A 25,532-nucleotide genomic window follows, 5' to 3' on the forward strand; every position below is an offset into this window, starting at 1 on the left:
TATGGTGACATGGTGGACAGAGGTACTGTCCTTCTCTGTTGTAGTGTATAGATATATTGTTTATTAAATTGAGTAATTGTTCAACTGCTCAGCCAGGTAGCTGAGGAATTCCAATCGCTTCCGGAGCAGGTAGCTCTGTCTAAATTGAGAGACCCGGCGTGCACGCGCGCTACCATAGGGTGCACGTTACATATACAATATAAGCTATAACACATGTGTACACCTATCACATGCGTGTTATCTGTATATTTTACAAAGTTCAAAGTTTATGTCCTTGTTTATATAGTCATCATTTTTGGTGTAAGTCGTGGATCTAGGAAGCTGTGGAGGAAGTCGACGCCATCGGGTATGATGTGTTTTCAGTAGAACGTGGGCGATACTTGGCCTCGAGTGCACTCACACATACCTCCGCCTTGACAAGAATTTTACCTGTATTTTCCCCGGTTTTGTAAAATATTCGTCTGTCTATTGTCTATAGTGAATGAATGTGGTTGTCTTATCGTAGTTTATTTAACCGACCGACAAGAGCAGATCTTGGCTTAGTTAGACTTTCCGTTATAAATATTTTGTCTTTGAAAGTATATCGAAGTCCGTGCAGTGTTCAATATTATCGATAATGTCGACGTGACTATATTTAGAACAGGTCACCTTACAGTCAGGTATACAAATCACAAATTTGTCGATATTCAAACTATTGAATATCGTGCACAAAAATGTTTGGTCCAATTACATCAAGAAGTTCCTCATGCACACTTACTAGGTTTCAAATTTCAGAAAAATATTCCTTAATATCCGTAATTAGAAAAAAATATTACCACCACACAAACACCGGTCAGCTCACTCAGGCCATCAGATTGATGTTATAAAGGTGCATTTTGTAAGCCTTGAGGTGATATACACAGCAAGAAAAAGATATCTTATGTTTCCGGTTTCCAAAGCGTCAATACTTTTTACCGACTCTATCTATTCAATTTTTATCTTTATTTTATTTGTTTATTATTATTTTTTTTTTGGGGGGGGGGGAGGGGGAGGGGTCTAAAATCTCCGTGTTGATGCTGTTCTTGTTTTGCACACTGGCGATCTCCAGAGGTACCAGTCTGAAGCAAATACGCATTATACGCTTGACATATATATGCCTATTTCAAACATTCTCTAGACACTTTTCTAGGAAGATGGTGGTCACCAGACCATGAAATGAAATTGGGGTGTTAGATTTTAATGCCAGTGACGTGTTATACGTCCTTGTATAAGTGAAGTTGTCAACTTACAACAAATGAATATCTTTTTTCTTATTCTTTTTCTCCATAAACATTTGATTTTGAAATTCAGATGAAAAAATGGAGACCGAAACTAAGTGTGTACATTTGTTTATTACCGTATATAAAAATTCCGCGTAAATGGAATGCAATGTACAATATTATCAACACACCACACGAGACACAGTGAACGGAAAATCAAACGCGGACATCAAACAAATACAAAAAATAATTACATACAGAAATGATTAATAAATAAAAAGACAACAAAAAACGGAAGACAGCATGTGAGATCACAAAGCATGCATCCCGTATGCATCTTTTCTGGGTGTAATACACATATTGACCAAACTTCTCATTGTTTGATTTTATTTTTCATCTTCTGTCTGGAAAAAACTCAGGAAATGATAGTACAGGAAATGCTATCATTTGCTAGAATCAAACAGCATATATTTTCTGAAAGTTAGTGATATTCGGTCTGAAAATCATCGCTTAATGCACACACGTGACACTTAAACGTACCTGACATGTAAAGCATTCCTTAATCAATTTGCAGTACTTGAAAAGTCAGTTTCAAACGTCATCAAACACTATTTAAAAATTATAGGATTGGTATTATGTTGGTGTGTCAGAGTTTCAAAGGCTTAAGATAAGATATGTACCTTGAAAGCAGGTTGTATATCCCCCGGGGCACTGTTGAATATACCGGTATCTAAGCCGTCCGTACTCATGGTATGGGGCATGAGGGGTTTGAGTTTCGTTATCAATATAAGAATTAAAGTGAACATAGCCATAAACAAACATATTTCGATCTCGCTAACAAGAAAAGGATTAATGCAAAAACGACCGAGAAAATTCGGGGACGAATAATAGGATTTAAAGGGGTAAGGATCTTTAATTTTTTTCTTCCTCTCCTACGTTTCCTTCCGGATCTAAATTTTATATTCCTAAATATGTACTGAGCTGACTGGACAAACGGACAGGTGGTCGTTAATTGGATAAAAATCACTGATGTAAACAATTTCAATACTTCATTATTATTAAATATTTGTTGCAACAAAAATTCTTTCATATTTAATTATTCATATCTTTAAGTAGGCTTTATTTGGAAAGTACACATAAATATATTTATCACCGAAAAATTGTATGTCTACTCTAGCGCCATTAAAAAACAAAATGGTGACGGAAGCTCAAAACAAACCAGTTGTTATGAGTGGACGCAAATTCGGCTGATATCCGACAACATAAATTACAAAGTGGAGTTCATCTGTTAACTTAAATCTCGTACATTCACCGAACAATGGCGTCAGGCGGTGGGCGAAAAGATGGTAGACTTGAGGAACACACCGTCGAAGTGAGACATTTTCTGACGAATAATCGAACATTCACATTTCTAACATTCATGTTTTTTGTACATTTTTTTGTTTTCATGTATTTCCGTAATTAAATAATCTGCTAAATTCCATTACACACATAAGATGCATCTTTCCAATAGATAAAGTATATGTCCGCCTACTCTGGATATACTGTGTTGATTCATGTTTGTTGAATGTGCCGATTACACACTCTCCAGGCTCACGCATGTTACTTCCTCAAGATCTATTTACTTACAGTTTAGCCTCATCTCACCGACACAAGTGCACATATCGTGCAGTAATAGTTCTCAAAAGTCCATGTGTATAATGTTATTATAGTTTATAAAAGGTCTAGATCTCAATTTCATTCCTTAGGCTAGCAATAAACAAATGAAAAATGACCGGTTACATTGTATTACACTGATTTCTAAATTGCTTTGTAATTGACTTAAAATAATATAAGAATATAAGATATCATATATAGGATCCTAGAATACATGAGTTTTCTTTTCATCACAAGATCAAATGTGGTAGAAAAGTGACATTTCCATGTGAAACTTTGAGGTAATTTCAGGTCTATATTAATTTTGTTGATAAGTCACAATGCAATCTGCACTCATATCATTATCTAAACCTGACATCAAAATAGGCAATATGTGCAATACTCAAAAATGTTATAACAAAACGTGTAATGAACAAAAATAACAGATTAAATATTTAACCATTGAATTATGGTCAGATTGTATTTACTGTTGATATGAATGCCAAATGGGTGACATAAATAGAATGATGTCTGATATTGTTTAAAACAATATCATTAATTTTTTCTGATTTAAAATTTGTCACTGTATGTTAACATGCTTGAAAAGCTTTTTGAAAATCGTAACCAGCTTAATGATTAATGTAAAACTATATCATGTTATTTAAGGCAGTGTGCAAAGTGTTGACATACCATTAGGTCCCAAAATGTCCTCATGTTATTGTCTTTTGATCCAGACTGTATCTATACTCCTGTGATTACAATCCAGATTAATACTGAGTTGATGGGAGGCCATCATGAAATATTTGAATATTAAAAGATGTTTTTGTATTTTGACAGGGCCTTGCTGAGGTATTCAGATGTTTCATTTGTATGGAAAAGCTGCGTGATGCCCGCCTGTGTCCTCACTGTTCCAAGCTTTGCTGTTTCATATGTATACGGGTAATGGCACATTATGATATTTAATTATAAGGAAATGTTTCGTTTTGTGGTTTTTAATTTATAATATATGAAATTTTCATGGCCATGGTATGGATGACACAGTAATAAGTCACAAATTCAAATAGCCAACTTATGCCAACTGATGTGATCATTGTTATTAGTTATAATGCTCCTTTGTAAATAAAGTAATTCATCAACTTAACATGGATTATTCTGAATCACTCTGAAGTTATATACTATAGAGCTTGTTTGTTTAATGTTTGTTAAGGCTATGATTATAAGCTGTTATAATAAATCAAAATTTAATAAATGCTATTTTTAGAGAAATATCCAAATATATAGATATATTCAGTGGAAGATATAAGTTAAGGATTGAGTAAGATAAGAGTGATCTATCAATGTATTGACAAAGCTATTTTTTAGTTCAATCCATGTAATAATAAAGTATAATAATAATGCTTGATTTTCTGAGGATGACAAATTTAGCGTGTGCTTATCTTCCAATAACCTTCAATCAACATACTAACACACAGAAAATACATTACAGATGTTGTCTTTTTTTCTTTCTTTTTTTTTGTTTTTGTTTTTAAATGCACATTTTGTATAATATTACAGAGGTGGCTTACAGAACAACGATCTCAGTGTCCACATTGCAGGTATGGTGACTGTCATTTTAGTATTTACTTGATTACTCGATATTGTTCAAGACAATATGATGCATTAATTTTGAAAAATATGTTTCCATCCTCTGTGTACACAATAACTATCTATTCTGGTATGTGTAACAGTATTGGTATAGACGATATCTACATGGCAAAAGCTGTTGCCTGGTAGTACATCCAAGTACCGTAAATTTCCGTGTATAGTGTGCACTTTTTCAAGCTAAAACTGTCGTGTCAAAAAGGGGGTTTGCATTATACGCAGGAACATGCCATTCTTGGGGTTATCATTCCCGAGTTCTGCGTCTGCCATATTGGATTACCTCCCTTCACATAGTTATATGTAAAAGTCGTCTGTCATATATGATAGTTTGGATACAAAAACAACAACAACAAAAAAAATAAAATTTGAATGTTTTAATCATCAGCCTTACACGCTAGCATTACGGTAAATCTATTTTTTTTTGTTATTTTTTATTTTCGTTTCCTGTCATTCGAATAGTCACGGTTTACTATTGGTCGGGGCTATAGTAGTGTCTGAATTTCTGCCTCATTTTGATGATGTATCTCTGGAATTCAATGAGTCCGGAAGTTTTTTGGCGATTGTCGTTCTGTTCATAAATCGGTTCAGATATGGGGACAAGGTAGGATTGAAACTTTTCAGACAGTTAAAACAACATCGTTTTCTGAGCAATAGCACGTGTTCAGCTCAAGTCGGGTGTCATCAATCTCCTCATACTCAACATGTTTGTTACCTGTTAAGAACCATTAATTATCCAATTAGCCAAGCCTTTCATGCTTGTTAAGTCAGGCACATGTGTGAATTTGTTTACATATATTAATTAAATATGTTAGGGTCATGATGATTGTGGTTTCCTAATTATCAATGGATCAAACCACATCAACTGTTTCATCGCGGTAACCAGTAATCAATTAATCTTTCTATAGAAAACCTTTTTTTTTTTTTTAATCTGACCCCAAAAAGGTACCTGTGCACTACACCCGAGTGCGCACTACACCCAAGTGCGCACTATACCCGCAAATTTATCAATCACTGTGATTTCAAAATTCTTGCAACACCAACTACTTTATCATTTCCCTGTATTACAACAGCCTACCTACAAGATAAGGTGTTTGTCTCTCAGGGTTTTCACAAGATAGATATATCTGGATAAGAGGCTGATGTTATGATCAGTCTGTATCTACTGTGTTCAAAATTATATACCTCTTACTTATAGGGCATCTCTACACACCCACGAGCTTGTCAACTGTCGCTGGGCTGAAGAAGTGACTCAGAAGTTGGATACCCTTAAGGAATGTGCCCCAGTTGTTAAAAAGGAGGAAGGTGATAAGGACATGTAAGTTTTGTAGGTAGAGATTTAGCAGAGGAACTTGGAAAAAGTTCAGGGCAAAATGACCAGAAGAGTGAAAGTTATGTCCATTTGTCAAGTAATAACTTTGTGAAAAGCAAGCTGTAACCAAATTTGTAAGGTTCAGTGAAGTAATATGCATGTGGTATCTTGTTACACGTTATGAAAGGCTGCTACATGTAAGTATATGTTCCCCTTCAGACTGAGGGGCGTAACATCTGATGTCTTCTTTGTAGAGGATATCATGGGAACCTAGACTGATGTGCTATATCACCATGAATAGAAGAAATAACTGAGGGGCAGAACCAGGGATTCCTTTTGGGTTGTATTTTTTTTGAGATCATCGGCGTGAAGACAGTAGAATTGATCTGTTTCCCTGTTGTAGCACTTTGAATGATTAGATTTCTTTCCTATTTCTAATCCATGTTTTGACCATGCTGATTTAACACTGTCAGGTAGGATGTTAAAAAACACTGTAATAAATAAGGAGTGGACAGGGGGTTGTGAATACCTGTTGTGTTGAACATCTTTATTGACTCTACAGCTGTGAGGAGTATCGGTGCTCTTGAAGAGCTGTGATACTGGTACATCTTTGTGTTTTGTTTACATCTTTGTGCTTTGTTTACAGCTGTGAGGAACACCAGGAGAAGCTGAGTGTGTACTGTTGGGCGTGTAAGCAGTGTATATGTCACCAGTGTGCTCTCTGGGGTGGAACAGTAAGTCCTAACACTACCAATAGTCGTACTCTATTATTCCAATTTAAATTTTCTAATTTGTCAAAGGGATATTTAAACAATAAATGTTAGATGGGGAAGCTTGGAGGCATTTATCGGTAATCTCTGTTACCTCTGGTTGATTTTTTCTTGAAGCCTACTGTACTGCACTTTTTATGTCATAGATTTAAATATCTTAATCCATCAAATTTCGGTCACTTGCACTTAAATGCTTTCAATATTATATTGATACCAATAATTATTACATTTTTAGCATTCCGGCCATACCTTTAAACCACTAGATGGTGTGTATGAAGAACATGTAAAGAAAGTTACAGAGGAGCTGAATCAATTGAAGCGTCGTCATGTAGAACTCATCAGCCTCGTACAAGATGTGGTAAGTTTCCAAGATACATTGAAACAGTACATTTTAAACAACAGCTGCTTTCAGTTTACATTTTTATACACCGCCGGAAGCGGTCGTATATTGGCGTCATCTTCTCCGTCTGTCCGTCCGTACGTCCATCCTTACGTTCATCGTTCGTCCATTTCTTGTGAACGCAACTCCTCCTAAACTGATGATCAGATTTTCACGAAACTTGCTCAGTGTCACTACTACAATGGTTAGATGTGCTGGAAGTAGCGATTTTACGGTTTTCCTTGACCTTTATATTTTGTGGCGGCGTATAGTGTCCACGGCACTCTTGTTTCATTTCATTTTATATGGAAAGAAAAATAGAAAGATAATCCTTTCTTCATTAGAAGCAGATTTAGAGAAAATGAAAGACTAACTGAATTTGTTAGTGAGTTCTCTGCGATGGAATAAGGACTACAGTGCTATACCACAAAATGTTTTATACAGTATGTGAAAATTATGGATAGTGTTTCTTAAATTTTATCGTATAATTTTGAAAATGTGTTAAGTTCTTTCACCCAATTTTGTATATATATTCAGCAACTAGGACTAGGATATATTTTGGAGAGTCTTGTGAAGTTTCATGTCTGTTGCAATACCATGACCATGGTAAATCCTCTGAATGGTTTCGTACAGACCTTTGATGTAAGGTGACAGGCCTTTGATGTAGGGGATGACAACTTGTCGTTTTGTTCTTTTCCTTGGTGTTTTGTCTAAGTCTCTTGTTTGTATCAAGTTCATTTTTAACTTTCTGGATTGCCCAATCCGGGTATCCACATGTTATGGCACTATGCATGTGATTTTGTTCTTGCTTCATGCCTTGTTCCTCTGTGACAATCGTTTCACATCTGTTGAGCAAGGATCGTACAACGCCCAACTTCTGGTGTAAGGGTTGGTGCAATCTGAAGTTGAGTTATTGGCTTGTGTGCACATCTTTTTCCTATAGACCAATACTTTGTACAATAATCTTTCTTTACAAGGAGGGTGTTAACTCGCATGCCCAACTCACAAGGGAAGAAGGTGTGGCTTATAATCCGGAAAATATGGTAAATAAGTTTATATCAAATCGTATTTACAGGAAAGGAACATAGAGAGTGTAAAAACTGCCAAAGATGAGCGAGTGCGAGAAATTAGGAATGCTGTGGAACTGATGATTGCCAGACTAGAGTCTCAGCTTAAATCCAAACTACTCACCTTGATGGGTAAGTAGAAACTACATAACTCTGACTGTGTGAAAAGATTGCCACAATAAAATGAAACACAATTCTCTGAAATATAAACTTAAAAGTGAAAAAATGAATACAAATCCTTCAAACATGAATTTATCAGTGCGAGAATCAAGACATTGTCCAAAAGTTGATATTTCAGTGAAGAGCTGTTAGTGCAGAACATTTTCACAGATTTTTTATGGATGAAAATTTGCCTCTATTTTTTTGTTTAAGAATGTGTTTTGTAATAAATTTTGTGGGAAGTCTTAACTTCCACCCTTCACAATTATAAGTTTAATTTGATAAAAATTGGGTCAAGCTGTTTATAGTGATAAATCAGTGTCTTAATATCTTCACAGAGAGAGTGGGCTTATTCCTGTGCACCTTTGCAGTTTAAGTAGATAGAGAATGTTGGTTTAACTAAGTGTGATTGATACATTTGTAAGTTTTGATTGGAGTGGTATCTCATTTCCTTTTCAACAGGTCAGAGAGGTCAGCTGACCCAGGAGACTGAGCTGCTCGAGTCCCTTATACAGAAGATTAACCATCAGATGGGTAGTAGGGGTAAAAGTGAACTCATCGCCCAGAGCAGTGAACTTGTGCAACTCTTTAAACATGTCAACAGGAAACCCATGGCCTCTTTTGTCACTGCTGCAGTACCTGCTGACTTTACTAGGTAGGTACATCATCAAAGTGTGTAAACTGGTCAGTTGTTTGTCTGGGTGGTGTTACCAGCTGACTTTACTAGGTAGGTATATTATGAAAGTGTGTAAACTGGTCAGTTGTTTGTCTGGGTGGTGTTACCAGCTGACTTTACTAGGTAGGTACATCATCAAAGTGTGTAAACTGGTCAGTTGTTTGTCTGGGTGGTGTTACCAGCTGACTTTACTAGGTAGGTATATCATGAAAGTGTGTAAACTGGTCAGTTGTTTGTCTGGGTGGTGTTACCAGCTGACTTTACTAGGTAGGTACATCATCAAAGTGTGTAAACTGGTCAATTGTTTGTCTGGGTGACATCACCAGACAGGGCTCTCACACCCCATTTTGGGACTGGGGCCCAAGGCCCTTAGAATTGGGAAAAATAATGGTGTTTTCCTTAGAATTGGGAAAACTTGGGGTCTAAATTGGGAAAAAAGATAATATTTTGCATTGGGAATATCGGCCCCAAATCTGGCAGATCGAGAGCCCTGCCAGATGACAATGAGGTAAATACTTTGATAGTGTTGATAGTGTGTAAATTGGTCATTTGTTTGTCTGGGTGACATCACCAGATGACTTTACCAGGTAGGATATAAAACTTATCAAATTTTGTTTGTTGACCTGTGAATGGAATTTCTTTTTGTGGAAGTTTTCTATTTGTGACTGTAGTATGAGTGTAAATGTACAGGATGTGTGAATCTTTAACAACATGTTCTTCATTGTAACAAGATCCTGTCACAGTATGACTTTCAATACATTTGTGATGACTACCGGTATTCTTTTCATTGTAGCGAAAGTATGCTGAAGGTTGACATATTTGTGATAAGTGAAATTTGGGCTGTAAAGAGATTCTGCCACAATGTGACATTAGTACACTTGTGATGAATTACATCTTCTTTGTATCGAGAATGTGCTGTAGTGTTACACAAGTACATCTGTGATAATGACATTGTCATTTTATCGAGAATGTGCTGTAGTATTACACATGTACACCTGTGATAATGACATTGTCATTTTATCGAGAATGTGCTGTAGTATTACACATGTACACCTGTGATAATGACATTGTCATTTTATCGAGAATGTGCTGTAGTATTACACATGTACACCTGTGATAATGACATTGTCATTTTATCGAGAATGTGCTGTAGTATTACACATGTACACCTGTGATAATGACATTGTCATTTTATCAAGAATGTGCTGTAGTATTACACATGTACACCTGTGATAATGACATTGTCATTTTATCGAGAATGTGCTGTAGTATTACACAAGTACATCTGTGGTAACAACTTTTTCATTCTAGCGAGATTGTGCCGCAATATGATACCAGTACATTTGTGATGAAGAAATTCAGTGGACTACAACAGAGGGCAGACCCTGTCTACAGTCAACCCCTCCATGTGTCAGGTCTTAGCTGGAGATTGAAAGTCTACCCAGTGAGTTTTAGGAAATTTTCAATATAGGCACAGAGTCATTTATTGGCTACATTGGATGAGCTTGACGCTTGATATCTTCTCATTAAAAACTTAATACATAGTTGTTAATCTTCAAAATATTGACTGTAAATATGTAAAGTAACAAATAACAGATCCTATGCAATGGATTAATTTTCAACAGATATCTTATTTGTTGTAAGTTGTGAGTGGCCATTTTCTTTTTTCCTTTTTTTTTTTCGATTGGTTTATGAAATTAAAGATGTCATGTTTCATTGAGTTTGTATTTATGCTATGTTGATTTTGTGTACAGGATGGCAATGGTGTTGTACGGGGGAACTATCTGTCTGTCTTTCTGGAGTTGTCAGCAGGCCTGTCAGAAACATCAAAGTAAGAAAAAAACATACAGCCTAGAATACAGGATTTTTAAACAAGAAAATTTAACAAAACAATAAAAGGTAGCTTTGAAATGTCAAATTGTAGACATAAAACTTAAAATATAACTTAAATTATCAAATGTCATTTTCACTAGTATTTGTCATATTAGATCCAGACCATTTTATACTATAGATAATTATATTTGTGTGGAGTTAGATTTTATTTGATTTTGTTGGTACTCTAATCCACAAATTTATATTTATTGACATTTTTTTCTAGTAGAAGTGAATTTCATGAATACTATCTCAAAATGAAGTGCCAAGAAAAAATTAATCTTAAATGTGAAAAACCACATAACTAGAGCCCTAAGAAGATATATTGATATACAGTAAACAGACTCTTTGTTTCATTTTATGCTATTTATTATTTAGTTTTTGTCTCAATATTGTGAACTGTCACATGCTTATGAAGTACAGTAATTAACAATTAAAACCTTTAAAATATAAAAAAATATTCATATTCAAAGTTATATTCTTAAAAAAGTTAAAAAAAAAGGGGGGGGGGGAACAATAGTTGATTAGAAAAAATCTATAGATATGATTGTACTCGTTCAGTTGTTCAGAATGATTGTATATGTACACAGAAACATTCAGATTAACACAAAGTCCCTAACATGTTGTTTTGTTTTTGTTTAGGTACGAGTACCGTGTGGAGATGGTTCATCAAGTCTCTCGTGACAGCAGTAAAAACATTGTCCGAGAGTTTGCATCAGACTTTGAAGTTGGAGAATGTTGGGGTTACAATCGCTTTTTCCGTTTAGATCTACTTGCCAGTGAGGGATACTTAGATACAGAATCTGATACACTAATTCTTCGATTCCAGGTGCGACCTCCAACTTTCTACCAGAAGTGTAGGGACCAACAATGGTAAGTGTTTCATAATTGGTTATGGTTTTCAGTTGTAGAATAGACACAGTGATATGACTTGTATTACCAAACCTCCCGTTGTTTGTCGAGTCTATTTTGTAAAACATTTTCCTGTTATCTAGTATAATGATGGATGTGCACGTTCATTTATTTAACATGCAGGCAAACCTGTCCCTATGTGTTGGTTAACAGCAAATAATGATAATTTCTCTGTAACAGTTTGAAGTATTATATATCTTCACTGATGCCTCTGAAACATAGAAACACTTGTATGTATACACTTTGCTATATATGGTTAAATATGTTGTAATGATGTGCAAATGGCCTAAAGTTTTAAGTAAATCTTAAAATCTTGAATGTTTTAGGTATATCAATCAGCTGGAATCAGCACAAGCTCAAAATATGGGACAACTCAACCATCTGAAGGAGGTCAGTTCTATCTTTTCTATTTAAGTGTAATTGCTCTCATTTTGAGTTAATTCTTTCTGATTTCATTTCCTGAGATTTTTCTACCAGGCAAATATAGGCTTGATAAACGATAATGGGCTATGTTCAATATTTTTATGTCTCCACATAACTTATAACCTTCTGCTTAAAATCTATTTCTGAACTGTCATCAGACTTGATATCAGGATGTTAATTGTTACTGTTGTAATATATTAAATGTCTGGTATTGCCATATTTCTACTGCCATAATTTGATTACTACTGGGGTTTGGAGGCACAAGGTTCCTGAATGTCACTAGTAAAAAATTCTTTATGGCTGACTCAGGTATGAATACCTATGGTAAACAGAATCCACGCAAGCACATTAAAATAAATTTATAAAATGTGCGGACGACATGTCAGTGTCCTGTTAAAATCCAAATTTAATCAGTCTGTAATTAGATTTGGAATTGAAGATTTCACTGATATGTTGTCCATACATTTGTTTGATTTTTACTTCAGTTAGATTTTGCACTCACCACCATCTTCATCAAAACTAGAGAATATTTTTCACATTTTTGTTTGTTGACAGCGAGTTCTACTGATGGAAATGTCTAGAAGTAAAGGATCCAGTAAACGAGCCACAACATCAGGAGGTAGGAGGACATTAAACATTTTGTGACTTATTCACCAGCCACTATATTTCCATTGGGTCCATTATATTATTATAATTTATCAACAAATAGGTTGTCCCTCAAAATTTTCCATATTTCATTTTTGCAAAAGTGAATGATTCGTGGTCATTTAGCCTCTTGTCAAAAAATAGTATCTAATACCAGGGCTCTCGATCTGCCAGATTTGGGGCCGATATTCCCAATGCAAAATAGTATTTTTTTTTCCCAATTTAGACCCGACGTTTTCCCAATTCTAAGGAAAACACCATTATTTTTAGGTCATCTGACCCGAAGGGTCCGATGACCTATAGTCATCATGCTTCGTCCGTCGTCGTGCGCCGTGCGCCGTCCGTAAACTTTTCATTCAAACGACTTCTTCTCAATAATTGGAAGGCCCAGGCAACTAATATTTGGCCTGTAGCTTGCTTTAATGAAGCCCGACCAAGTTTGTTAAAAAGAATGACCTTGACCTTCATTCAAGGTCACAGGGGTCAAATGTCTTAAAATCTTCAAACGACTTCTTCTCAATAACTGGAGGGCCCAGGCAACTAATATTTAGCCTGTAGCTTGCTTTGATGAAACCCTACCAAGTTTGTTCAAATGAATGACCTTGACCTTCATTCAAGGTCACAGGGGTCAAATGTCTTTAAACCTTCAAAGGACTTCTTCTCAGTAATCAAAAGGCCCAGGCAACTAAAATAAGGCCTGTAGCATGCTGGGATGAAGGACTACCAAGTTTGTTCAAATGAATGACCTTGACCCACTTTAAAGGTCACAGGGGTCAAATATGTTAAAATCTTTAAACAACTTCTTCTCAATAACCAAAAGGCTCAGATTGCTGATATTGTGCCTGTGGCATGCTGGGATGAAGGGCTATCAAGTTTGTTTAAATGAATGACCTTGAACAACTTTCAAGGTCACAGGGGTCAAATATGTCAAAATCTTTAAATAACTTCTTCTCAAATACTAGAAGGCCTAGGGGGCTAATACTTGGCCCATAGCATGCTGGCATGGAGCCCTACAAAGTTTGTTCAAATGAATGACCTTGGCCCACTTTCAAGGTCACAGGGGTCAAATATGTTAAAATATACAAAGGACTTCATCTCAATAAGCAAAAGTCTATGAGTGCCGATATTGGGTCTGTAGCATGCTGGGAGGAAAGGCTACCAAGTTTATTCAAATGAATGACCTCAACCCACTTTCAAGGTCACAGGGGTCAAATATGTTAAAATATACAAACGACTTCTTCTCAACAAGCAAAAGTCCATGAGTGCTGATATTGGGCCTGTAAGATGCTTGGAGGAGAGGCTACCAAGTTTGTTCAAATGAATGACCTCAACCCACTTTCTAGGTTTGGCTTGCTTTTTGTCAGATGACCGTTAAGGCCCATGGGCCTCTTGTTCCCAATTCTAAGGGTCCTGTACCCCAGTCCGAAAATGGGGTGTGAGAGCCCTGAATACACATTAATTCATTAATTTATCCACACTTGGTTGTACTAATTTTCTGGCATCAATTTCAGACTCCCCCCTGCCACTGATTGATCCCCATGGGGGTGATAATCCCTCAGTACAACACCCTATTCTACATCCCAAACCCATCCATCCAGGCACAGGATCAGAGATCGAGATAGAGAGGTCAGATGACGAGAATTTGGATACAGACTCCGACTCTGACACAACAGACTCTAATGAGGTACCAGTGCAAGCATGTTTCTTAGCTCTCTATATAATACTTTGTTGTTTGTCAAAACCTGCTGTAGTTTTACAAATTAGAAACTGAAAATTACCATTGTATTATGAAATTAAGAAAGGGGGATTTGGAAAGGATTGTATTAACTAATCAAATGCATTATATACATTTGAATTATGCCATGTTCTTTTTTCTTCAACGTTATCGACTATTCACTGTGAATCAGGCTGGTTCTATAGATTTGTGTTATGTCTGTTCATCCTTCTCTCCATTCGTCCTGCCATCTTGTCCTGCCTCTATCTCCTACGCTACTTGTCACTGCAACTTCATACTTGAAGTATGGGTTCACAGTGGTGAGGGAAGTGTATAGTTTATCAAAAGTAGGTCACACTGACCTGCATTTTGACCTTTGATATTCATTTTTTTAAAAAGGTTTGTGCCAACTCCTGACTCCTATAACACTTGTTTTTGGAATTTCATATTTGAGGCAGTGTGTTATTTAAATGTATCAAAAGTAGATCACTGTAACTAGTTTTTAGGTCGCCTGAGCCAAAGGCTCATGGTGACCTATTGCCCTCATGATTTGTCTGTTGTCGTGCATCATTAACTTTTCAAACTTTCGACTTCTCAAGAACAACTGAATGGATTTTGACCAAACTTGGCACAAAGCATCCCCATGGGAAGCCGCTTCAAGTTTGCGAAGAAAAAGGGTGTGGCCCCAATAGGGGCCGCAGGAGGGGGAAAAAGGGGGTAAAATTAGGTAAATCTTTAAAAATCTTCTTCTCATGAACCAACAGTCAGACTAAATTCATATTTGATATGAAGGGTTCTTATAGCAAGGTCTACAATGTTTGCGAATGAAAAAAAATCAGGTCAAAAACGGCCCGACTAGGGGGCGCTCAAAAGGGTTGAAAATTCAACTTTGACCGATTTCAACCAAATGTGGTAGAAAACATCCCTTAGTGAAGGACATATGAAATTATGTTTAAAAAAAGTGATTATGTCCCCTTTGGGGCCCATAAGGGGTGTAAAAGAGGCCATATGTAAAAACCTTCTTTAAATGATTTCTTCTCAAGAACCATTGGATGGATTTTGACCAAACTTGGCACAAAGCATCCCCATGTGAAGCCGCTTCAAGTTTGCGAAGAAAAAGGGCGTGGCCCCAATAGGGGCCGCAGGAGGGGGAAAAGGGGGGTAAAATTAGGTAAATCTTTAAAAATCTTCTTCTCATGAACCAACAGTCAGACTAAATTCATATTTGATATGAAGGGTTCTTATAGCAAGGTCTACAAAGTTTGCGAATGAAAAAAAAATCGGGTCAAAAACGGCCCGACTAGGGGGCGCTCAAAAGGATAAAAATTTCAACTTTGACCGATTTCAACCAAATTTGGTAGAAAACATCCCTTAGTGAAGGACATATGAAATTATGTTAAAAAAAGTGATTATGTCCCCTTTGGGGCCCATAAGGGGTGTAAAAGAGGCCATATGTAAAAACCTTCTTTAAATGATTTCATCTCAAGAACCATTGGATGGATTTTGACCAAACTTGGCACAAAGCATCCCCATGTGAAGCTGCTTCAAGTTTGCGAAGAAAAAGGGTGTGGCCCCAATAGGGGCCGCAGGAGGGGGAAAAAGGGGGTAAAATTAGGTAAATCTTTAAAAATCTTCTTCTCATGAACCAACAGTCAGACTAAATTCATATTTGATATGAAGGGTTCTTATAGCAAGGTCTACAAAGTTTGCGAATGAAAAAAAAATCGGGTCAAAAACGGCCCGACTAGGGGGCGCTCAAAAGGATAAAAATTTCAACTTTGACCGATTTCAACCAAATTTGGTAGAAAACATCCCTTAGTGAAGGACATATGAAATTATGTTAAAAAAAGTGATTATGTCCCCTTTGGGGCCCATAAGGGGTGTAAAAGAGGCCATATGTAAAAACCTTCTTTAAATGATTTCATCTCAAGAACCATTGGATGGATTTTGACCAAACTTGGCACAAAGCATCCCCATGTGAAGCTGCTTCAAGTTTGCGAAGAAAAAGGGTGTGGCCCCAATAGGGGCCGCAGGAGGGGGAAAAAGGGGGTAAAATTAGGTAAATCTTTAAAAATCTTCTTCTCATGAACCAACAGTCAGACTAAATTCATATTTGATATGAAGGGTTCTTATAGCAAGGTCTACAATGTTTGCGAATGAAAAAAAATCAGGTCAAAAACGGCCCGACTAGGGGGCGCTCAAAGGGTTGAAAATTCAACTTTGACCGATTTCAACCAAATGTGGTAGAAAACATCCCTTAGTGAAGGACATATGAAATTATGTTAAAAAAAGTGATTATGTCCCCTTTGGGGCCCATAAGGGGTGTAAAAGAGGCCATATGTAAAAACCTTCTTTAAATGAGGCCATATGTAAAAACCTTCTTTAAATGATTTCTTCTCAAGAACCATTGGATGGATTTTGACCAAACTTGGCACAAAGCATCCCCATGTGAAGCCGCTTCAAGTTTGCGAAGAAAAAGGGCGTGGCCCCAATAGGGGCCGCAGGAGGGGGAAAAAGGGGGTAAAATTAGGTAAATCTTTAAAAATCTTCTGCTCATGAACCAACAGTCAGACTAAATTCATATTTGATATGAAGGGTTCTTATAGCAAGGTCTACAAAGTTTGCGAATGAAAAAAAAATCGGGTCAAAAACGGCCCGACTAGGGGGCGCTCAAAAGGATAAAAATTTCAACTTTGACCGATTTCAACCAAATTTGGAAGAAAACATCCCTTAGTGAAGGACATATGAAATTATGTTAAAAAAAGTGATTATGTCCCCTTTGGGGCCCATAAGGGGTGTAAAAGAGGCCATATGTAAAAACCTTCTTTAAATGATTTCATCTCAAGAACCATTGGATGGATTTTGACCAAACTTGGCACAAAGCATCCCCATGTGAAGCTGCTTCAAGTTTGCGAAGAAAAAGGGTGTGGCCCCAATAGGGGCCGCAGGAGGGGGAAAAAGGGGGTAAAATTAGGTAAATCTTTAAAAATCTTCTTCTCATGAACCAACAGTCAGACTAAATTCATATTTGATATGAAGGGTTCTTATAGCAAGGTCTACAATGTTTGCGAATGAAAAAAAATCAGGTCAAAAACGGCCCGACTAGGGGGCGCTCAAAAGGGTTGAAAATTCAACTTTGACCGATTTCAACCAAATGTGGTAGAAAACATCCCTTAGTGAAGGACATATGAAATTATGTTAAAAAAAGTGATTATGTCCCCTTTGGGGCCCATAAGGGGTGTAAAAGAGGCCATATGTAAAAACCTTCTTTAAATGAGGCCATATGTAAAAACCTTCTTTAAATGATTTCTTCTCAAGAACCATTGGATGGATTTTGACCAAACTTGGCACAAAGCATCCCCATGTGAAGCCGCTTCAAGTTTGCGAAGAAAAAGGGCGTGGCCCCAATAGGGGCCGCAGGAGGGGGAAAAAGGGGGTAAAATTAGGTAAATCTTTAAAAATCTTCTTCTCATGAACCAACAGTCAGACTAAATTCATATTTGATATGAAGGGTTCTTATAGCAAGGTCTACAAAGTTTGCGAATGAAAAACAATTGGGTCAAAAACGGCCACACTAGGGGGCGCTCAAAAGGGTTGAAAATTCAACTTTGACCGATTTCAACCAAATTTGGTAGAAAGCATCCCTTGGTGAAGCACATATGAAATTGTGTTGAAAAAAGAGATAATGTCCCCTTTGGGGCCCATAAGGGGTGTAAAAGAGGCCATATGTAAAAACCTTCATTAAATGACTACTTCTCAAGAACCATTGGATGGATTTTGACAAAACTTGGCACAAAGCATCCCCATGGGAATCTGCTTCAAGTTTGCGAAGAAAAAGGGCGTGGCCCCAATAGGGGCCTCAGGAGGGGGGGAAAGGGGAAACTTGATACGGTTGTTCTACACAAGGTCCTGGCAAGTGTTTTAACTTTTTGGGGCGATTCAAAATCCAAGATGGCCACCCTGGCCTCTGTTTGGCTAAGACATTATGGACTTCCTCTCAAGAACCATTGGATGGGTCATGTTCAAACTTGGTACAGATGTTTTACACTTGGTCCTGCACAAGTGTTGTTATATTTTTGCAACATCTTAAAATACCCAGATTATTGACATATATTCCACAGGTGACTGTTAAGGCCCCTTGCGCCTCTTGTTATAATTAACATCAATTGGAGGACTGTAATTTGCTGAATTGTCTTGTTTAGTTTGGAGGAGATGATGTTTGGGGTCTCATTTTAGGTTAAGAAAGGAAAGTGTTCGTGATTAGTCACTATAGTAGAAATTTAGTCACTATAGTAGAAATTCAATGTTTGGAAAATAACTAACATTCTGTTAAAGATGTGATAGCCCATATTTTCGCATAAAAAATTGTTGAATAACCTGAGGGTTGTAAGTCATCAGTCACACGATCTCACTCAAGGTTTGATCTTAAATATAAGTTTAATAGTTGCCATGCTGTCTTTTCCCCACAAACACTGTTTATATTTGATACACTATCTAGAATAGAATGGTTTCCTGTGCTTTTGAGGTCATTAAGTCAAAGATAAAATTATTTATAAATGAAAGTAGCATGATGATGACTGTCTTTTTAATCATAAAGAATAATTTTCAGAAAATATTTTCTTAATTAGCATGTTCCACTGTAACCCTACTGTTCTCTGTGACACTCCGTGGAACAAGTGTAAACGGTGCTAACAACAGTTATTGATTAACATTACAGGAGCTGAGTCAGTATTCTATAGAGGACTTGGACGACATTGGAGAGCCTGGAACACAAGCTGCCATCACAGAAAACAACGATGAAAATGACATTGATGAAGAAACAATGTAATTTTATACTGGCAATATCAGTTAGATAAATCAATACCAATTCGATAATTTTCTGTTGATACACAATGTGATAATGTTTTAATATAAACAGTCTTGGGATAGATAATTGGTGTGATGCCATGACATATAACCTTCCATCTTTCAGAGACAATAACAAATATGTTGATAGTATTGTTTGTTTTGCCATTGTTAAATGTTGCTTCTGACTGTAACAGGTCGTTAGACAACGATGTGGAAAACAGTATGACCTGGGAGGAGAATGACCTTGACCGGCGAGGGAACACAGCTTCTGGTATGGCCAAGGTATCATCTAACATCACTGGCTCAGAAAACAGGCAAGTGAAAACTGCAAAATATTGTAAGATAGGGAAAGATTATAACAAGTATACAGGATCTGTTCTTGATAATAAGAAATGTTAGATATCTCTATCTCTGAACATTTGATAGATAACAGGTTTATACACAACCTAATAACTTAGCTCTAGATGTATGGCACTCATGATGTCTTGTGACATCACAAAACAGTGTTCGCTTGTCATTCATGATGTTTTGAGACATTGCAGTAAATGTGCCTTCTTTCCTTTGTGACGTATTATGACATCACGAAACAGGTTTGTGTTATTTGGCAGTTAGGCATGGCTGTCTGTAGAAACTTTTGATGTAACAAACAAACATCAAGCATAGAATTATAATGATAATCTTCTTGTCTTTCAAGCATAAATATCTATTAAAACAATAAAATACTGGGAAATCGGCGGGATTATGTCAGCCTGTTTACAAAATGGTGGACTCAGATTTTGCTTTCGATTTCTAAGGCATTGATGACGAGAAAAACCAGAATTAAAGTATTAAAAACTATGGAATATATATAACTAAGTGCATTCATTGTTAGAATTAAAAAGGAATATGTATAATATATGCACACAATGAAAAAACAAGGTTATGAATGAGTGATAAATTACACATGAGTGACACTCTCACTTCATACTGTAGACTACAGCAACATGTCAACACACCGATATTATAAAAAATGTAAATTATTCTTTTATCAAAGTGAGCACTACAGCAATGCACTCGGATCATTTGTGGTCTTGACAATTTGAAAAGTTGGCTGTTTAAATTTTCTCAGTTGAGATTTTGACTATTAGAGTTAAAAGCTCAACTAAATTTCTTGTATTTTATTTATATGTCATTTATATACGGCATTAGTAACTACAGAAAAAAATTAATTCAATTAGAAATGTAGAGGAGAGGGCCATTTTCTACACATGGCTTGTTTATAATTTATTTATTATGTTTCCCGGCCAGAAGGGATAGTTTTGTAGATTTTGCTAATAATTGTCAAGATATAGTCAGTATGATATGTGGTTTGTGTGATTACAGGGTTGGAGATGAGGAGACTTTACTGATGCAGTTTTTAAAAGATCGTACTCAGGACAGTGACTGGACACCAAGTCTAGCAGGTATGTGTTAGTAACCCTACGAAATGTGATCTGGACACCAAGTCTACAGGTATGTGTTTGTAACCCTACGAAATGTGATCTGGACACCAAGTCTACAGGTATGTGTTAGTAACCCTACGAAATGTGATCTGGACACCAAGTCTACAGGTATGTGTTTGTAACCCTACGAAATGTGATCTGGACACCAAGTCTACAGGTATGTGTTTGTAACCCTACGAAATGTGATCTGGACACCAAGTCTACAGGTATGTGTTTGTAACCCTACGAAATGTGATCTGGACACCAAGTCTACAGGTATGTGTTTGTAACCCTACGAAATGTGATCTGGACACCAAGTCTACAGGTATGTGTTTGTAACCCTATGAAATGTGATCTGGACACCAAGTCTACAGGTATGTGTTTGTAACCCTACGAAATGTATGATACAAAATGTGAACCAAGTCTACAGGTATGTGTTGTTGTGTAACCCTACAAAATGTGATCTGGACACCAAGTCTACAGGTATGTGTTTGTAACCCTACGAAATGTGATCTGGACACCAAGTCTACAGGTATGTGTTTGTAACCCTATGAAATGTGATTTGGACACCAAGTCTACAGGTATGTGTTTGTAACCCTGCAAAATGTGATCTGGACACCAAGTCTACAGGTATGTGTTTGTAACCCTATGAAATGTGATTTGGACACCAAGTCTACAGGTATGTGTTTGTAACCCTATGAAATGTGATTTGGACACCAAGTCTACAGGTATGTGTTTGTAACCCTACGAAATGTGATCTGGACACCAAGTCTGCAGGTATGTGTTTGTAACCCTACGAAATGTGACACACTCATTTAATAATCTATCTGGGTTCTTGGTACCGATTATAGCAAGTAGATGTTTGTAATAGCAAACACTACACAATCTGACACACTCGCTTGATAAACCATCTGGGTAACAAAAACCCTCACATGTGAACACTATTATGAGTGTTTATAAATATTACAGCCATCATGGTGTATATATATTTCTGATCCCTAACAGTGTTATGTATTAACGAGTGAGCGATACAGGTCCTCTGGGCCTCTTGTTCTGATCCCTAACAGTGTTATGTATTAACGAGTGAGCGATACAGGTCCTCTGGGCCTCTTGTTTTTATCCCTAACAGTGTTATGTATTAACAAGTGAGCGATACAGGTCCTCTGGACCTCTTGTTCTTATCCCTAACAGTGTTATGTATTAATGAGTGAGCGATACAGGTCCTCTGGGCCTCTTGTTCTTATCCCAAACAGTGTTATGTATTAACAAGTGAGCGATACAGGTCCTCTGGGCCTCTTGTTTTTATCCCTAACAGTGTTATGTATTAACGAGTGAGCGATACAGGTCCTCTGGGCCTCTTGTTTTTATCCCTAACAGTGTTATGTATTAACAAGTATCATGATCTAATATATTAGTATGATTGACAAGAAGCATTAAGATAAGACCAGTTAATATCTGTATCAGCAGGCGGAGGTGACAGCTGTCTGGGTGCTGATTGGCTGGAGACTGTCCAGGCGGCGTTAGCCCTGACCAAGGACAAGCCAAAGACAAGTCGAAAGGAGAAGACGCCCGCAAATACTGACCTCATGCTAGAGAACATCCGAGCCCGCTTCTCTGAGCTGGCCACCTCCACACTGGCTGTTGCTGATTCTGCAGTTACCAACGAGTCTGAAGCCAAAGCAATGGTCACAAAACCAAACAAAAATGGTAAGGTTAAGGTCATGCCAATAGGTGAAGGTCAAAGTAAGGACAAAAAGTAATATACATTGTGTTTCTGTCCAGTAATGTGCTTTACGTAAGCTTTCCATTATTCATATTCATAGTAGTATTGTTTTTGTACAATGGCTGTTTTTATCAAATGAATCACTCTAATTTTTAACACCAAATTTTAGCATATATTCCTTTTTTGTTTGTAGATGCATATTTCATTGAGCCACATATACAATTATTCCATGTATTCATGCTTTAGAGTTCTATTTTAGTTGTATGTGTAAAGTAATTCTTTGTAAGACTAGTATGACGGATGATTGGTGATAAATGATGATTTGACCGTCATTATGCTACAGAGCCAGAAGATCATGTGACACACCCAGCCAATGATTCCATAGAACAGTTTCCTCTGTCAGATATCTCAATGGATGGCGAGGACTTGGCCGCCTCCAACTTCCAAAGCACACTGTACACAACCATAGTCCAGTCTAGGTAAGAACAAAGAATATGAAGACAAGTCTACATAGTATGATATATCTCAATATAACACACGGTTGTTAATCTTTGAAACTGTCAATCAGGGAAATTTTCCTGATTTCACAGCTCAAATCTGGGAAAAAGTGTGTGACCATTTTTCTGGCGATTTTTTTTTCATGGAAAATATTGCTGTCAAGTTTTGTGATATGAAAATAAAAACAGTGATTTAGCTTTGTCTCTTATACATGTAATTTGTTTGTGGTTGCCTGGTTTTTAATACAATAACTATTTGAGGACTGTACAAAGAGGATTCTCTCTTCACAGCAGCCAAAACATCCTCAGATGGAGAAGTCAGTACATTCAATGATCACGTTCAGTTTTGTATATAATATTAGACATATTGTCCAAATTCTGAACAAAACTGAATTTTCACTAATTTTAACATCTTTATAAATAGAATTATATGTTGTCATAGAAAGATTAATGGTGAAATGCATCTAGTTGATGTTTGCAATAGAAAAGGTTATGTGTTAAGGGTTAATATATACTTTGTTTCAATGAGTTATATTTCCTCGATCTCCTAAACTGCTGTTGCTAAATATATCAGACATAAAATTTTCCATGATAAGTAACAACTTCTACCACCACAATTCTGATGCTGCCATTAGTTCATTAAGGAATTATGTGTTAAATATTTGGTATTACTTGCCAAGGAATGAATTCCATGAAAGTCATACTTACAACTACTACAAGTTTTAGTAAGAAATGGGTCTTAATCAAAACCATCAGAAGAAATGATCGACAATAATAAGTAGCAGTTATTTCTGTATCATTGTAGTCACAAAACAGATCAAGATGAGAACAAAAGGAAAAGAGATTCTACTGTAAAGGGAGCGTCAGGTGGCTCTAAAGACCTAGGTAATTATCTTCAATTACTGATGTATTACATAATATTACACCAAATACATATTGTCATTATCTCGTCTTCTATCCCATCACAAGTATCTAGATACTGATGTGTTATACAAGATACATATTGTCATAGAAACTATTGTTTTCCATTTGTCACGTGCAATAAAACACCTACATGTTATATCTTTGTTATTCCTGTCTCAAACTATTGAATTCTTTGCAAACATCAAATAAAATCTAAACATATTGTGTTTTAAGACAATATTTAAGGAAATCTCTGAGTTCAATTTGTACAAGAAAGCAAGTGACTTTGATCCTGTGTAACAGGAAAACCAGTCCACTGAATAAACACCTTACACAGGACATCTGTTCTAAGCTATTTTGTTTATCATTCAGGTCTGCCATGGTCCTTCAGTTACCTATCCAAAGTCCCTGTACCACCACCACCTCGACCCGAGAGGAAAGACCGCAAGGAAGCTGCAGCTACAACCGCGGCCAGTAGCCAACCAACAACAGAGGAGAGTAAGAAGGAGATGGACGGCAGTGAGGCTGCTGCTGCAGCAGGGACAGCTGCTGTCAACACTACTAACAGTGGACAGAAACCACAAGGCACTGGCACCTCCGGACCACAGGTCGAGTTCAGCAACAACCAAAACAATATTAATGAACCAAGGTAGGGGAGTCTTTGTCTTCTGATTCAGTTTATGTATTTATATTTACACATGGACTTGTAGATGTTGTCTTTCACATCTTCATACTTTCTGTTTTACAATAACCTTAGTTTTTCTGTCAGGAAATAATTATAGACAGAGCTGTTTCTATAGAAAGATACAAATAAAGTGCAACTAACTTTGGGATTTCTTTTTTTCAGACCTGACAGTGGTGATGACACATCTGTGGTTTAGAAGTAAGGGAACATTGAATGATCAAGATTGTTAGGAATTCCATGTGACAAGTTGTCAGAGGCCTCAGAAGTCCCATGTGACAAGTCAGAGACCTCAGGTGTCACATGTAACAAGTCAGAGACCTCAGAAGTCACATGTCACAAGTCAGAGACCTCAGAAGTCACATGTCACAAGTCAGAGGCCTCAGAAGTCACATGTCACAAGTCAGAGACCTCAGAAGTCACATGTAACAAGTCAAGAGACCTCAGAAGTCACATGTCACAAGTCAGAGGCCTCAGAAGTCACATGTAACAAGTCAGAGGCCTCAGAAGTCACATGTAACAAGTCAAGAGACCTCAGAAGTCACATGTCACAAGTCAGAGGCCTCAGAAGTCACATGTAACAAGTCAGAGACCTCAGGTGTCACATGTAACAAGTCAGAGACCTCAGAAGTCACATGTAGCAAGTCGGAGACCTCAGGTGTTACATGTAACAAGTAAAAGTGAAGACTGTATTGAAGACATCAGAACTCAACCAACATGAGAGTGATGTGAGAGTGTGAGGTATTTAGTATCTTGGAACACAGATGTGAAGTTAGAACTTGATATAGGATGTGAGTGTTGAAGTGAGAACATGGGATAAAATGTGAGAAATTGGTTAAGGATGTGAGATGATGTAGAATATTTGATTGATAACAGACCTAGTGGGCAACTGGCCTGTACACGTCAAATAATTTGGTGTTCATGCTTAAAACAATGTGCTATTTTATAATTTGTCATTTTGATTAGATTTTTAATTGAC

General features: G+C 36.9%; 1 protein-coding gene across 2 annotated transcripts; it reads left to right on the plus strand.

The window, feature by feature from the left end:
* Positions 1-2,478: 2,478 nt before the first annotated feature.
* Positions 2,479-25,532, plus strand: LOC132561849 (E3 ubiquitin-protein ligase TRIM37-like). Of its 2 annotated transcripts, none has more exons than XM_060226557.1 (22): positions 2,479-2,610; positions 3,711-3,812; positions 4,428-4,468; positions 5,710-5,829; positions 6,470-6,557; positions 6,829-6,951; positions 8,048-8,171; positions 8,661-8,853; positions 10,186-10,318; positions 10,629-10,705; positions 11,389-11,619; positions 11,985-12,048; positions 12,637-12,700; positions 14,238-14,410; positions 19,158-19,264; positions 19,483-19,602; positions 20,651-20,730; positions 22,213-22,455; positions 22,815-22,950; positions 23,774-23,853; positions 24,244-24,520; positions 24,719-25,532. In XM_060226557.1, the coding sequence occupies exons 1-22, from the start codon at positions 2,557-2,559 to the stop codon at positions 24,750-24,752; spliced, it is 2,664 nt and encodes an 887-aa protein (XP_060082540.1). In that variant the 5' UTR covers positions 2,479-2,556; the 3' UTR covers positions 24,753-25,532. The 2 variants fall into 2 exon arrangements, with proteins under 2 accessions (XP_060082540.1, XP_060082541.1); XM_060226558.1 differs by having other exon boundaries at positions 22,216-22,455.

This window comes from Ylistrum balloti, unplaced genomic scaffold (assembly GCF_031769215.1).
Source record: "Ylistrum balloti isolate Yb309-2 unplaced genomic scaffold, AGI_CSIRO_Ybal_v1 Utg371292, whole genome shotgun sequence".
Classification (NCBI taxonomy): Eukaryota; Metazoa; Mollusca; class Bivalvia; order Pectinida; family Pectinidae; genus Ylistrum; species Ylistrum balloti.

Excerpts from the sequence above, each read along its gene's own strand:
- LOC132561849 (XM_060226557.1), top strand. The coding sequence starts at position 2,557 with ATGGCGTCAGGCGGTGGGCGAAAAGATGGTAGACTTGAGGAACACACC. Across the intron at positions 10,319-10,628 it reads GGAGATTGAAAGTCTACCCA|GATGGCAATGGTGTTGTACG; the intron begins GTGAGTTTTAGG and ends TTTTGTGTACAG. Across the intron at positions 12,701-14,237 it reads ACGAGCCACAACATCAGGAG|ACTCCCCCCTGCCACTGATT; the intron begins GTAGGAGGACAT and ends CATCAATTTCAG.